This window comes from Podarcis vaucheri (genome assembly GCF_965113315.1).
Source record: "Podarcis vaucheri genome assembly, chromosome: 12".
NCBI classification, from domain to species: Eukaryota; Metazoa; Chordata; class Lepidosauria; order Squamata; family Lacertidae; genus Podarcis; species Podarcis vaucheri.
This window is the reverse complement of record NC_138750.1, coordinates 15,870,700-15,883,904: the sequence shown is the minus strand read 5'-3', so window position 1 is coordinate 15,883,904 and position 13,205 is coordinate 15,870,700. Positions and strand designations below refer to the sequence as shown.

General features: G+C 42.9%; 1 protein-coding gene across 1 annotated transcript in view; it reads left to right on the top strand.

Annotated features, from left to right (window-relative positions):
* The window catches only part of SACM1L (SAC1 like phosphatidylinositide phosphatase), a 33,716-nt gene that overhangs the window by 16,492 nt on the left and 4,019 nt on the right, over positions 1–13,205 (top strand). The window contains exons 9-18 of the mRNA XM_082193040.1: positions 1,032–1,117; positions 1,493–1,579; positions 2,821–2,889; positions 2,970–3,049; positions 4,465–4,563; positions 6,491–6,629; positions 7,142–7,211; positions 7,308–7,380; positions 9,442–9,535; positions 10,080–10,172. Of these exons, the coding sequence (XP_082049166.1) occupies positions 1,032–1,117; positions 1,493–1,579; positions 2,821–2,889; positions 2,970–3,049; positions 4,465–4,563; positions 6,491–6,629; positions 7,142–7,211; positions 7,308–7,380; positions 9,442–9,535; positions 10,080–10,172 (890 nt within the window). The remainder of the gene's footprint in view (positions 1–1,031; positions 1,118–1,492; positions 1,580–2,820; positions 2,890–2,969; positions 3,050–4,464; positions 4,564–6,490; positions 6,630–7,141; positions 7,212–7,307; positions 7,381–9,441; positions 9,536–10,079; positions 10,173–13,205) is intronic.

Below are 13,205 nucleotides of genomic sequence, written 5' to 3'. Positions count from 1 at the left end.
AAATAAACAAATCAGCAAATATGTGTGTGTACACACACACACAATCTGTAGGCAAATACCCATTTACACTGGGGGTACGTTGCAAGGCACAGTCCGTTTAAGTAAAAATGCATATATTGGGAACACCATTGAAAAAGCCTGCATTTTGTTGAGGGATCTCAGTAATCCTAAAATATGGATTTAATATTGTGTGAAAATGTTTTACTTTCTATTTTTTGTGTGTGGTTTATTCTTTTGCACTTCGCAATGATAATGTTTAATTGTGAAAATTAATTTTAAAATATATTTTTTTAAAAGCCTGCAAACACCCTCTAAAAAACACCCTTGGAAAACCCTTTGAAAAACAAAAAATCCCCCACAATCTCTCCCTCCAAACCTCCTTGTTCAAACACAACTCTCTACAGGCCTCAAAGGTTGGTGCAAAGGCTTATGGGGTTGCTATTTTTGTGCCGTTTTTGCCCCTTTTCATTGCCAGTTTGTGGTGATGTGCGTGTGTGCCTTGAACACACAGAAATGGGGAGTTTGTTTGTATAGTTGCTGTTTGGGGAAGGAAGAAAGGGGTGGTTCATTCTCTCTCTGTCCCTCCATGCCAAGTGCAACTCAATGCAGCGACCTCCCCACAACTACCTTGGAATAGCACCGCTCACAATTCTGCAATTGCTGCTATTTAACAAACTGTTTTTGTGAAACAAAAAGCCCCAGTGGATACAGAGAGCTAACTGCATGTTTTTTCCTTGGATTACGATTATCATCTCAAAGTGGATTCATTGGTGGCGAAGTATCTTCCACTACTCGTCCTTTATTCTTGGAGAGCTGCTGTACCCAGTAACAGAAACACACTGTCTATGCAGCATTTTATGAATGCACAAAAATGCAACATAAATAATCCTCTGCAGGACACAGTGTCCTATTGGAAGCTCTTGGTTTCATTGTACTTGAAGTATGCAGAAATGATGAAATGGAAGGATGTGGGTAATAAGGCTTTGAGCTATAGGCAGTCGGGTATAACTCTGAATTGCTTAATCTCGCAGGTATTGATTCCGAAGGACATGCAGCAAACTTCGTAGAAACGGAACAGATAGTACATTACAATGGGAGCAAAGCGTCTTTTGTTCAGGTACGTTTATGAAATTTCTCAACAGTCCTTCATCAGAAAGGAATCAAGATGAACAATACAATTAAGGGAACATAGTCAAATGATAATTTAAAAGGAGCACAGGAGGCAGCTAGAAAAATTTAACCAAAAGCCTGGGGGGACAGATAACATTTTGATCTGGTGTAGAAAGCCCAGTAAGTTTGAGGCCCTATATTTTGGTTTTTATAACTAGTCTTTGCCTCTACCCTCTTAATGCAAGTCTGCTCAAAGATGTGATGCAGAGGTTATTTGGGAGGTTGTGTTGATAACATAGCATTGTATACAAGTTGTACAAGTGACAATAAAGTATTTCAATTCAATTCTATGCTTCAGTTTTCTGTTCTATTTGTTTTCCAGACACGTGGATCAATTCCTTTTTTCTGGTCGCAGAGACCAAACCTCAAATATAAACCAAAGCCACAGATCAGCAAAACAGTAAATCATGTATGTTTTATTTATTTTTTCCTGTCCATCTGCAGCGAGGGTTTAATATTAATATGGTGCTAATGGCTGTATGCATTTGCAGAAATCCCTAAGGTGGTTGCTGCTCTTCCGCAGAGTGTTTTTCCCCTAAGGTGTTCCTCAATATGACAGACTTCAGTCCTTAATTTTCCCTGAACCTCTCTATACTCTATACTGAAGAGGGTTTTTTTAATCCAAGAAAGCTTGGGGCCACTCCATAGGTCAAGAACAGGATGGCTGGCGTTGCCTCACAAGGTCCTTTGGTTGGGAATGCCTGAACCTTGATGCATGCCAATTAGCAGGCAAGGGTGCCTGGTAAGACCAAGACCAAACACTTGACCGGACCATTTAATGTGGACTCAAGAACTTCACCTGCTTAACTGTTTGCTCATTGAAAGGCTAACAATCTTTTGTAAGCAGCAAGTAGTTTCTGGTTTCTGGGAAATGCTCCAAAAGTGATCTATAGGGCTGGTTTGAAATCCATATTGGTTTCATAATTTTTGATCTGGCAATATATTGCAAATCGTGTGTGTGTGTGTGTGTGTGTGTGTGTGTGTGTATCCTATGCAAAAATCACAGTGTGGGAAAAACCATGAAGCCAGCTAATGCCTCCACATAGCTCCATCCTTATTTTAGATATTGTGATATATCAGTGTATCATGATGTTTAGCTGCTGATGTATCACAGTGTTGAAAACCAGATAGTGCCCAGTCCTAGTGATCTGTTCCAACAAAGAGCCGTTGGAATGTTCTTTTGTGTAAAAGCACATTAGTTAGTGTCTTAAACTGTCAATAGAGCTAGGAGTTCAAAATCAAAAGATTTCCCCTATTGTCTTTCTGCCCCAGCCCCCTGGGCCGACAGTCTTCTGTTTGGCTCAAGGTGTTACACAGCAACATCAAGAGAGGCAGAGCAGGTATACGCAGAACTGTGGAGGGGGGTGGATAAAAAGCTGTAGGCAGGCAGAGATGGTTGATGAGTTTTCTAGCTAATTTCAGAATATAACAACAATGAATGCATGACCTAACATCTGTAGTAGTCATGAACGTGTTGCCATTTGCTTTTAACTCTGCACAGCTGGAGCTGCATATTGAACCTTTTTAATATTCCTTTGCTATGTTCACTGAATATTGAGCAAGCCCTCCCCCCCTTTTTTTAACAAATTCTCAAAAACATGACGCTTTGGCCAGTACTTTGAATAAAGAGTGTACCATGTTCTTTTTTAGATGGATGGCTTCCAAAGACACTTTGACAGTCAGATTATTAGCTATGGAAAGCAAATAATTGTTAACCTGGTAAGATTTGAATTTAATTGTACATTTGAATTCAGGAAAATGTTACCACTGCTGCGTGTGACCTTTTTCTTCCTTTGCAGGTTAACCAGAAGGGCTCAGAAAAGCCGCTTGAGCAAACGTTTTCAAAAATGGTAAACAGCTTGGGAAATGGAATGGTCAGGTACATGCTAAACGAAACAGTATTTGCATCAGTATCAGAACAACTGCCTGGTTTAGACATAAAATTGTACCTGCATGTGAAGATGTCAAGTTCTGTGTGAATTCAATGATAACATGCTTTCTGTAGTTGCACAGATTTTATTTAGGACTTTAAATGAAACCGCACGGCTTACTACTGTCCCTCTTTTTAATTTGTCTATCACCCATTCTTCACCACAGGTCCCAGGGCAGGTTACAATAGTTTAAAAGCAGAAATTAAAAAAACAATTGGAACAGATCAGTCACAGGAATCGTGTGGGCCCCAGAAACACACCTCTCTGTAGTCAAAGGACAGGATAAAGAGATGTGTTTGCGCTCGCGTGCGCGCGCGCGCACACACACACACACACACAAATGTGCTAGGGCAAAACTTGCTCCAGAAAGTTTGAATCCCCTTTCTGGACCCCGACAAATAAAGAATAAACCTGTGCAGATTCTAAGCATGCCCATATTAAGACCGCCATCGGAGTTCAGAGATGAGAGATGGAGAAATGGAAGTAGAATGGTTGTTACAAGAGTTCATGGTTGGCTGGGTGGAGAGATCCATGAAGATGGTAGGTAGCTGGCTGTCCTGGGATGGAGGAAGATCCCTTCCAAGCAAACTGTCAAATATAAGGGTGGTCATGTCATACAGTCCGGAAGCTGTACACCGGCTCCCTCAGCCAATAAAGCGAGACGCGCGCCTCAACCCCAGAGTTGGCCACGACTGGACCTAATGGTCAGGGGTCCCTTTACCTTTACCTTTATGTCATACGGTAGAAGAGGCAAGATGCAAGAGTGCCATTGTGTGGCTTTTGATTTGGAAATGTTTATTTGGGAGGTGAAATTAAGGTTTATAAGCCTCTTGCTGGAGAAGACTGCAGGCAAAAGTTTGTTTGTTTGTTTGAATTGGAAAGAAAAATGCAAACTGAACACCTCCCACCCCACAACCTAAAAAGCGTAAGTTCACTGGGCAGTTTGCAGTAAAAACAAAACAAAACACCAACAATAACCTTTAACTCTGGAAAAAAAACACATTACACTTTCATGTGAAGCTGGCAAGAGTTATCTTTCAACAACTAACCCTTTTAGATGGGCAGAGCATGCTTTTTAAAAACTTTTGTACAGTTCCGAGCCCCACTTTTCTCCCCTGCTAACAGAGACCTTTGTCCATCCCAAAGACAAAATCCTGTTTCATAGTTAATATTATGCTTGGTACCTTTTGAGAAAATACTTTATCAGGGGAACCTCATACTGCTTAATAATGCAAGTTTTTATTTTTCTGACATTATCTGCTGCAGCCTCTCTCCTTCCATTCCCCCACCCTGTCCGCTGCCCCAATCCCAATTCAGATACTGGTGAATAGCTTCCTAACTCTCATGTGCTTTCTCTGCCCAGATATGTAGCATTTGATTTCCACAAAGAATGCAGTCATATGAGGTGGGATCGGCTCCAGATTTTAATGGATCAACTAGCTGATCAGCAAGATGAATTGAGGTAATATAAACGACTAAACAACAACAACCACAAATGTCATGTCATATGCAGCTGCACTGTGCAGGCATTTAGTTGTGGTTAGTAGACGTTACATAATAATTTGATTTGTACACAGCAGACATTGAAAGTAAACTGTTGCCTTAGTCACAAAGAAATTTGCATGGTTGTAGTGATTCTTAAGGAAGATTATATCAACAATCAGTGATCTGTGCTGAAATTAACTGCATTGATTTAATAGAAACTTAACTTCCCTTTGGATTTACCTAAACTAGATCCTCTGAACTTGTGTGGTTTCTTTTTCCATTTCTACACAATGGTATAAGGATCTTGATAATACGGCATCATTATAGTTGGCCATTTTTAAAATATAAAGCTGGTGTTCACTGCAAAGATGTGTTACATTTAAAATCTTAAAACAGAGACAACTGCGCTTGGTTACAAAGTTAGCACATTTTGGTTTCTGAGAATGGATAAATCTCCAAAGGCTAACCAGCAGAAATCTCAGAATTGAATTCCATGTCCTAACAAGATTAAAACATCTCTACGGAACAGGAAGCCCTTTTGATTTCCTGGGACGTGTTTATTATTAACAGAACACTTCCTTTTAAAACACTGCTCTTTGAATAAGAATTTAGTATGGATGTCCAAGATCAGTCATAATAAATAATACACATTGCTTTTAGTAGGACATCTTATAAATTTCAATAGAAGTAAAAGGATGAAACGTTAATCCAGATTCTGTAATGAGAACCTTGTTTTCTCATGAGAATCAGAAAATGCATTTTCCAGATGCGTTGTGGGCAACAGCCAACTATTGCCTTGCCCTAGTCTGTCTCTCCTCTAGAACAGGCTCTGAGTATTAGTGAACCAGGCCAAGAGCATGTGACCTTTTTACTTTAATTTGCAGACGTTTATGCTGTAATGCAAGCAGCTTTTGGGTCTCTCCTTGATTTTGAACATGGCCTGCCATGTGGCCTGGAGGCTGCTTTCAAGAAACAAGTCCAGAATCACTTGGGCACGTAGAATAGCTTTCCTTCTCTGGGGATCCTGACAGTAATTTCAGACATCTGGTCTTGAAAGATATTAAAAAGCACATCTTGGCAGGTTTTGTAGTAAGAGAAATGAAAAGTAGAATGATTAAATAGTTAGATGATTGCAAACTTTGTGATCTAAGCAAAACTTGTTCATGGCGCAGTTAACCAGCAGCGATACTTCAGAGTCTGTGGGAAAACTCTAGAGTTAAGGAGATTGTTTTGGGATTATTTTCTTTTTTAAAAAAAAAATTCTGGAAAACCATCATAAATACAGTGGTACCTCAGGTTAAGTACTTAATTGGTTCCAGAAGTCCATTCTTAACTTGAAGCATTCTTAACCTGAAGTGGACTTTCCCATTGAAAGTAATGGAAAGTGGATTGATCCATTCCAGATGATGAAAAACACCCCCTAAACCAGCAATTTAACACAAATTTTACTGTCTGTCTAGACCATTGAGCCATAAAATGAAGACTTTAAAAGAATTTTTCGATTTCAATTTAAATAAGGAGACTGACTTAAAGATCGTTTGGGATGCCAGCAAAGGTGTCCTTAGAGGATTTTTTATACAGTGGTACCTCAGGTTAAGTACTTAATTCGTTCTGGAGGTCCGTTCATAACCTAAAACTGTTTTTAACCTGAAGCACCACTTTAGCTAATGGGGCCTCCTCCTGCTGCCGTGCCGCCGGAGCACAATTTTTGTTCTCATCCTGAAGCAAAGTTTTTAACCTGAAGCACTATTTCTTGGTTAGCGGAGTCTGTAACCTGAAGCGTATGTAACCTGAGGTACCGCTGTATTTTTCTTTGCTGATTCCACATCTGTAGTAGCGTTTCAACAAAAAATGTAAAAGTGGTATTTTGTGAATTCTTAGGCAAGCTCCCTTGTGTATTTCAGCTACTTTCTGGTTGATTCTGATGGGAAGGTGGTGATGCAGCAAGAAGGGACATTCCGCAGTAATTGTATGGACTGCCTGGACCGGACGAATGTGATTCAAAGCCTTCTGGCCCGGCGCTCTCTCCAAGCACAACTTCAGGTGATGATTGCCTCCTAGTCTCTCTGTTTCCCTTTAAAAGCTGTGTGTAAAGGGATGTTGCTGGCCTTCTAGAAATTTGATAAAACAAAATATTCTATATTTGCATGGTGCAAATGTCTACATAGATGCATAGCTCCTTTTTCAAGTTTATAGGTTTCTGGAACGTGCTTTTTCTGGCACATTGAAATGGTCCAGTTTTCATAGTTTTCTGATTTCTTTCCACAGGGCCTGTAAGACAGAGTTGTTCTGCCTGGCCTTTGGCTTGTAGTCAATTTGATTCCCTCCCCCTCTTTCTTTTTCCCTTTCTCCTCCTGTGATGAGGCTGCATTTTAATGTTTCAATGTTTTAATGTTGTATTTTAATCTTGTTTTTAAGTTGTCTTCATTCAACTTGTTTTTATTATTGCTTGTTAGGAGCCCTGAGCCTGGCCTTGGCTGGGGAGGGTGGGGTATAAATAAAATTTATTTATTATTATTATTATTATACAGTAACGGTTTCTGTTGTCGTTGTAGAGATTAGGCGTTTTGCATGTCGGGCAGAGAATTGAAGAACAAGCAGAATTTGAGAAGCTTTATAAAAACGGTAGGTTTTGGTTTTCGTCACCAAGTCGACCTTACTTTTATGAGCATCTTATTTGGAGTCTCTTTTTAAAGAAAAAAAAATGTTCTCTGTTCATAGCATGGGCCGATAATGCGAATGCATGTGCCAAACAATACGCCGGAACGGGTGCCTTAAAGACAGACTACACAAGGCAAGTTTGAACCAATCTTTCTTGGGAGAAAATGTATTGTAACTTCACTAAGAGCAGTTACCTGTTGTTCAGACACTCTGAACTGGCTTCCATAGTTGCTGCGTATTACATAGAATCATAGAGTGGGAAGGGACCCTGAGGCTTATCTAGAAATAATTTGAAAAAATTGTATCTCGTTCAACCAGGCTATTGGGATTCTCAAAGCAGTGTGCAGCAGTTAATCACTAAAATAAATGCAGAATAAAACTATAAAATAGCGTAAAGCAAGCAAAGCAAATATGCTGTGTAGAAAATGCTACCTCTGTTACTTAGTGCTTCTATTTTATTTATCTAGACCAGGGCGGTGCAACATTTCATACCAAAAGGGCCACGAGAGTTTTTTAACATGGAACCCACGGGCTGCACACTGCCTTGTCCTGTGGGGGTAGAGAGTGAGGCCAAAATTTGGCACATAACCTCTGGCAGGGTCCTAGAGCCCTCCCACCTTCTTCCCAAAGCTAGCAAAGCACTAATTACCGTATTTTTTGCACCATAACACTCACTTTTTTCCTCCTAGAAAGTAAGGGGAAATGTCTGTGCGTGTTATGGAGGGAATGCCTATGGGTGGTGGGGGGATCTGCTGCAGTCGTGAGCAGATGATCCATGGTTCCCCTTCCTTCCCTCCTCTGTGGCTCGCTTTGAAACAGCAAAGCGGGAGAAGAGCCGCTGAGTGGGGAGGAGAGAGGGACAGAGAGCCTGCTTCTTTAAAGGATCAAAGCAGGAGAGGAGAGGAGTAAGCGGCTCCTCGTGTAAGCGGCTCCTGTCCGGTTGGTTCCTTTAAAGCAAGCAGGCTCTCTGTCCCCCTCTCCTCCCCACTCAGCTCGCTACATAGCAGCAAAGTTTTTCAGCTCGCTAAGCCAGGGATTAGCGGGGAGGAGGAAGAAAAGCAGAGCTTGCTTGCTTTAAAGGAGCAAAGTGGGAGAGGAGAGGAGCCTTCTCCCCTTATACCCCTCTTCTTCATTATTAGCAGCATCCTTCTCCACACCCCCCACGCGTGCTCCTTGTCTCTTGAGTGCTTTTCCTTCCCTCCCCACTTAAAACGTGGTTACAAAGCATGGATCCACATGGATCCTCAGGATTTTTGCATTGGGCTACCCCAAACTCACTGTCAGATCACATGTCTGTGGCCACAGCATGAACTACAAAAATCATACATCCACTGTTTCGTTTAGAATATTTTTTTTCTTGTTTTCCTCCTCTAAAAACTATGTGCGTGTTATGGTCGGGTGCGTGTTATAGAGCGAAAAATACGGTAGACTTTGGGAAGGAGGTGGACTCTAGGACCCTATCAGAGCCCTCAAGCCTCCTTCCCAAATCCCAGTGACTCTCTTTCCCAGTTTTGGGAAGGCAGCATGAGCTGCGGGGCAGGAGGGGGGGTTGTCAAATGCTACTGAGGGCCACCCAAAAGGCCTTGGGGGCTGCATGTTGGACCACCCTGATTTAGGCTTATAATGTGAATGGCTGTAACTTTCCACATTTTTACTGCTCTTGGCAACTTCCCTTGCTACAATCTTAAATGAAAATAGTATCTTTGTTGTATGCTGTTTATACAGCCAGCTGTTCCACAGCTAAATTCCTCCATCAGTTTCATATTTTCTCAGGCTAAATACAACCTTGATAAGAATCGTTTGCCCAGATTGTGAATAAATGAGAATAAAACAGCACTGTAGAGATAGTATCTGGACTATTTGTGCAAATGTGTGAAAGGGAGGAACTCTCTGAAGGGTTTATTTTTGAAATCACGAGGCCTTACTGTGGAGCCCCTGGTAACTCTTTGTGGTGGTGGGGAGGGGAAAATTAGGTTGAAGTGGAGAAAGTGCTTTGGCTATAAAAGAAAGGCTAGAGGATTTGAGGCCTACCTTTTCAATTTGGGGGTAGACACCCCCCCCTCCCTGGTGCTCCTACCACTACCAATATTAGACCAGTTCCTTATAAGCAACAGATTTCAATTTTCCCTGTTGAAAATGTCTGCCTTTATTATATTTTTCTGTAATACTGAAAGTCGTCTTCTTTTTTTAATAGAACTGGGAAGAGAACTCAGTGGGGCCTCCTGATGGATGGTTGGAACTCACTCATTCGCTACTACAAAAACAACTTTTCTGATGGATTTAGACAGGTAAGAACTTCCTAGCATTTGGCTTTTCCAGTTGCTTTTTATTTAGCTTGAAAAGTGTGCTGTGCGTTGAAAGGAACAAAAAGCACCGTGGTCACTGCCCCAGGGCTTATGCGGCATGTAGCACAAGGCAGTTAATTCTGGAGAAGCGGGAGATTCCAGGGTGGTGAGAAGATCAGGCAGTTGTAAAAACTGCAGTGAGGACTTGGCTACTGTCATGTTGAAAAGGATTCCAAGAAGTGGAAGGAGGGAGGCAACGAAGGAGAGGGACGTGACATTTGACAAGCCAGCAAATGGCAAGCGGATCCCGGCATTCGGAAAAGCATAGGTGTAATGTATAGAACTGGGAGAGGAGACCTTTCATCAGAGGCACCTTGAAGTCACTGGAAAGATGGCCTGCAAGTGGGGAAGGAAAGGAGCAGAGAAGTTGCAACTTTTTAGATGACCAGTGGGCAGTGGGCAGTAACTGGAGGGTGGGTTTTGGCAGTGCTGAGTGGGTTAATATGGGACTTGATTCTCAACCGTTTAACTCTGGATTGCTTTGTAGGACGCTATAGATCTATTTCTTGGAAACTATTCGGTGGATGAAGTAGATTCTCTCAGTCCTCTTCATGTGCAGAAAGACTGGAAATTTTTGGCTGTAAGGGTTTTTCCATTTTTGTGAGCTTATCTTTATATAACACTATTTAAACTTAGCTGAATCAGGCTAAGATTAACAATGTGTTGTGGTTGCATGTATTTTACATTTTACTTACTGGAACTGAAGCCCTGGTTTGGCTTTTGCAAAGAGTAGAGCAACTTTCATGGCTTACATTTGGGGCTAATGAAAAAAAACTGTGTGTCCAGTATTGGACTTGTATCCCTCTGTTCCTGGGCTCTCAGGCAGACTTGGGAGATAGTTACTTGCTGTCCAGAGATAGCGTCTCACCTAATGTTCTCTCCTCCCCTTGCATAACAATGGGGAAGATTTTTACCGAGTTTATTTTCTTCGAAACAGAATCTTTGCTTTCCATATACACCAAATCCTGGTTGAAAAACCAACAGCGGTTAATTGCTAAACAAATGATGTTGGCTTGTTTGGCAGGAACCCACTGTTGGTTTTAAACAAGGATTTCTGGTTTGCATGCAATGCTGGCGTTCTTTGAAGCTGAAAGTTAACTGGGCAGAAATCTTCCTCCTGGCTGGCTGGGAGTGCGCAAGCCCAGAACTTGTCCACACAGCACTAGACCAAGGCTGCATGCACAAAACAGTCCAGCAGGGATCTGAGCTCTGATTTCATGCATGTAAAACCTAGCTATGACACCATCCTACAATATACAGTGGCTGAGATATAGAACTGATCCTGTTCTCTGCAGCTGAGCAGAATAGGCTGGCGTGCTAGGCTCTTGGCACAAGAGGCGCCTTTCCCCTGTTGTTTTGGTGCTGCTCCCTGTACCGTAAACTGAGGCAGTAACTGCCTGTGCTGTTTCAGCAGCACTCCAAATAAGCCTCAGATACGTAAAGTGTACTGGGGGGGGGGGGATGAGCTACCGGTGACCCTCTTTGACTCTCCCCTGCCACTTGGGCAGTTTTCATATGGCCCAACAGTGCAGCAGTGGAATTGCAGGTGTGACTTTTAACAAAGATGGGACTGAGAGCCCAGCTCTTCCTTGGCTGGCTTCCCGCAGGCGGCGTTTCACAGCTGTCGCAGTACTTGTGTGAGCATCGGGGAGCTAGCTGTTGTTTTCTGCTTGTGATCAATAAGGAGGCTAAAAATAGAAGCGCTGTTAGCAAAACTTCAGGTGCGCTTGGAATTGTGGGCAAGTATCAGCAGCTGTTCTCTGTAGAGATTTCTGCACGGAGAAGCAAGCAAAGGGGTTTTTGCGTGTGTGAATTTCACAATAGCTGCTGTTAACGCTGCAGAATGTGTGGCAGGCAGAACAGAGATCAGCTTTCAGGAGACTCCAGATGTTTTGGACCACAATTCCCAATTCTCAGCCAGCTGTGCTTGCAGAGAGATGGCATCTAAAACATCTGGAAGATGCCAGGTTAGCAAGGGCTGGCCTGCCTGAGATGTGCGCTTTCCTGACCCACATGATTTCTGTTACTGTAATTACCGGTGTTCGAAATTCACCAGGCACACTTTGCACTTTGCACCTGGCTATCGGCCACTTGCAACCAAATGAAGATAATATAGGAAGGTGATTGGTCATCTGTAGCCTCTGCCCACTTGGCGAACTCTAGTGCTGTGACCTCTCCGTAGCCACCTGGAAATCCAGGCAAATGGAGGCAGGAGGATGCTCTGCTTTAGTTTTTGCTGTCATGGGCTAAAGACAGACATCTTCCTACACAGTTACAGGCACCAGTGGGATGTGGGTGGAGCTGTGGTCTAAACCACTGAGCCTCTTGGGCTTGCTGATCAGAAGGTCGGCGGTTTGAACCCCCACGACAGGGTGAGCTCCCATTGCTCTGTCCCAGCTCCTGCCAACCTAGCACTTCGAAAGCATGCCAGTGCAAGCAGATAAATAGGTACCACTGTGGCGGCAAGGTAAACGGCGTTTCCATGCGCTCTGGTTTCCGTCACGGTGTTCCTTTGCGCCAGAAGCAGTTTAGTCATGCTGGCCACATGATCTGACGCTGGCTCCTTCGGCCTGAAGCGCGATGAGCACCATACCCCATAGTCGCCTTTGACTGGACTTAACTGTCCAGGGGTCCTTTACCTTTACAGGCACCAGGCAGTGAACTGCAATACTGAAACTTTTCTATACATCTGAAGAGCAGGGGGAAGTCAAACGCACTGTTTTTTGTTTCTTATACGTGCTACCTTTCTTCAGAAGTCGATATGGCGCATGCAGGGTTCCTAGGCAGTCATTCATTTCTGCATAGTGTGAGAGGAAGCATGCAAGCCTAAGGCTCATCACAATCCTGCCAGGCATAGAAAGGTGGGGTGTGGGAAGTAATGCCTGTGTGGCCACGCTATGGAATCATAGAATTGTAGAGTGTCAGAGACCACGAGAGGCATCTAGTCCACTCCCTCCAATGCGAGGAATCTTTTTCCCAATGTGGGGCTCAAACCCATCACCCCAAGATCCTGCTCCACCAACAGAGTTGTTCTTTGGTGCTTGGAATACGGTTTGTGAGCTCAGCAGGTAATGCAAGAAACAGTGGGAGTGAGATGGACTCTGGTGAAAATAGCACAGGGAGGAAATGAGCAGGAAACAGAAGGGCTGGCAGAACTTTAGAGGGCAAAAATCCTGTTCCTCGCCCAACTTCACTAAGTTTTCATAGAGCCAAATACAACCAAGCTGTTCTGGAACCAGTGCCTACACCTGTTCCTGCAACTCATGCAAACTTTGCAGAAATGAACGTTCTTTGTTTTCTGTAGCCCATGTTTAATGTCCAAAAGCCCCGTACAATATCCTTTGTGCTGCACAACAGGGTTTAATACATTGCAGCAAGTTAGATGCGGTGACTAGCTTTTCCTACAACAAAGGAGGATTCCTCCTGTATTTTGAAGGCTGCCAAATTATGGCGTAAGGTTTTGTTGGCTGAAGCTGATTGCATCTGACGAAACAACCCTGAGAGTTATGCCACAATAAATTTGTTGGTGTATGAAACATTTCTGAAAATGGGGTATGCTCAGAATAACTCCTGTTTCTGATCAGATTGGCATGTTAAGATTACTGATGTGCTA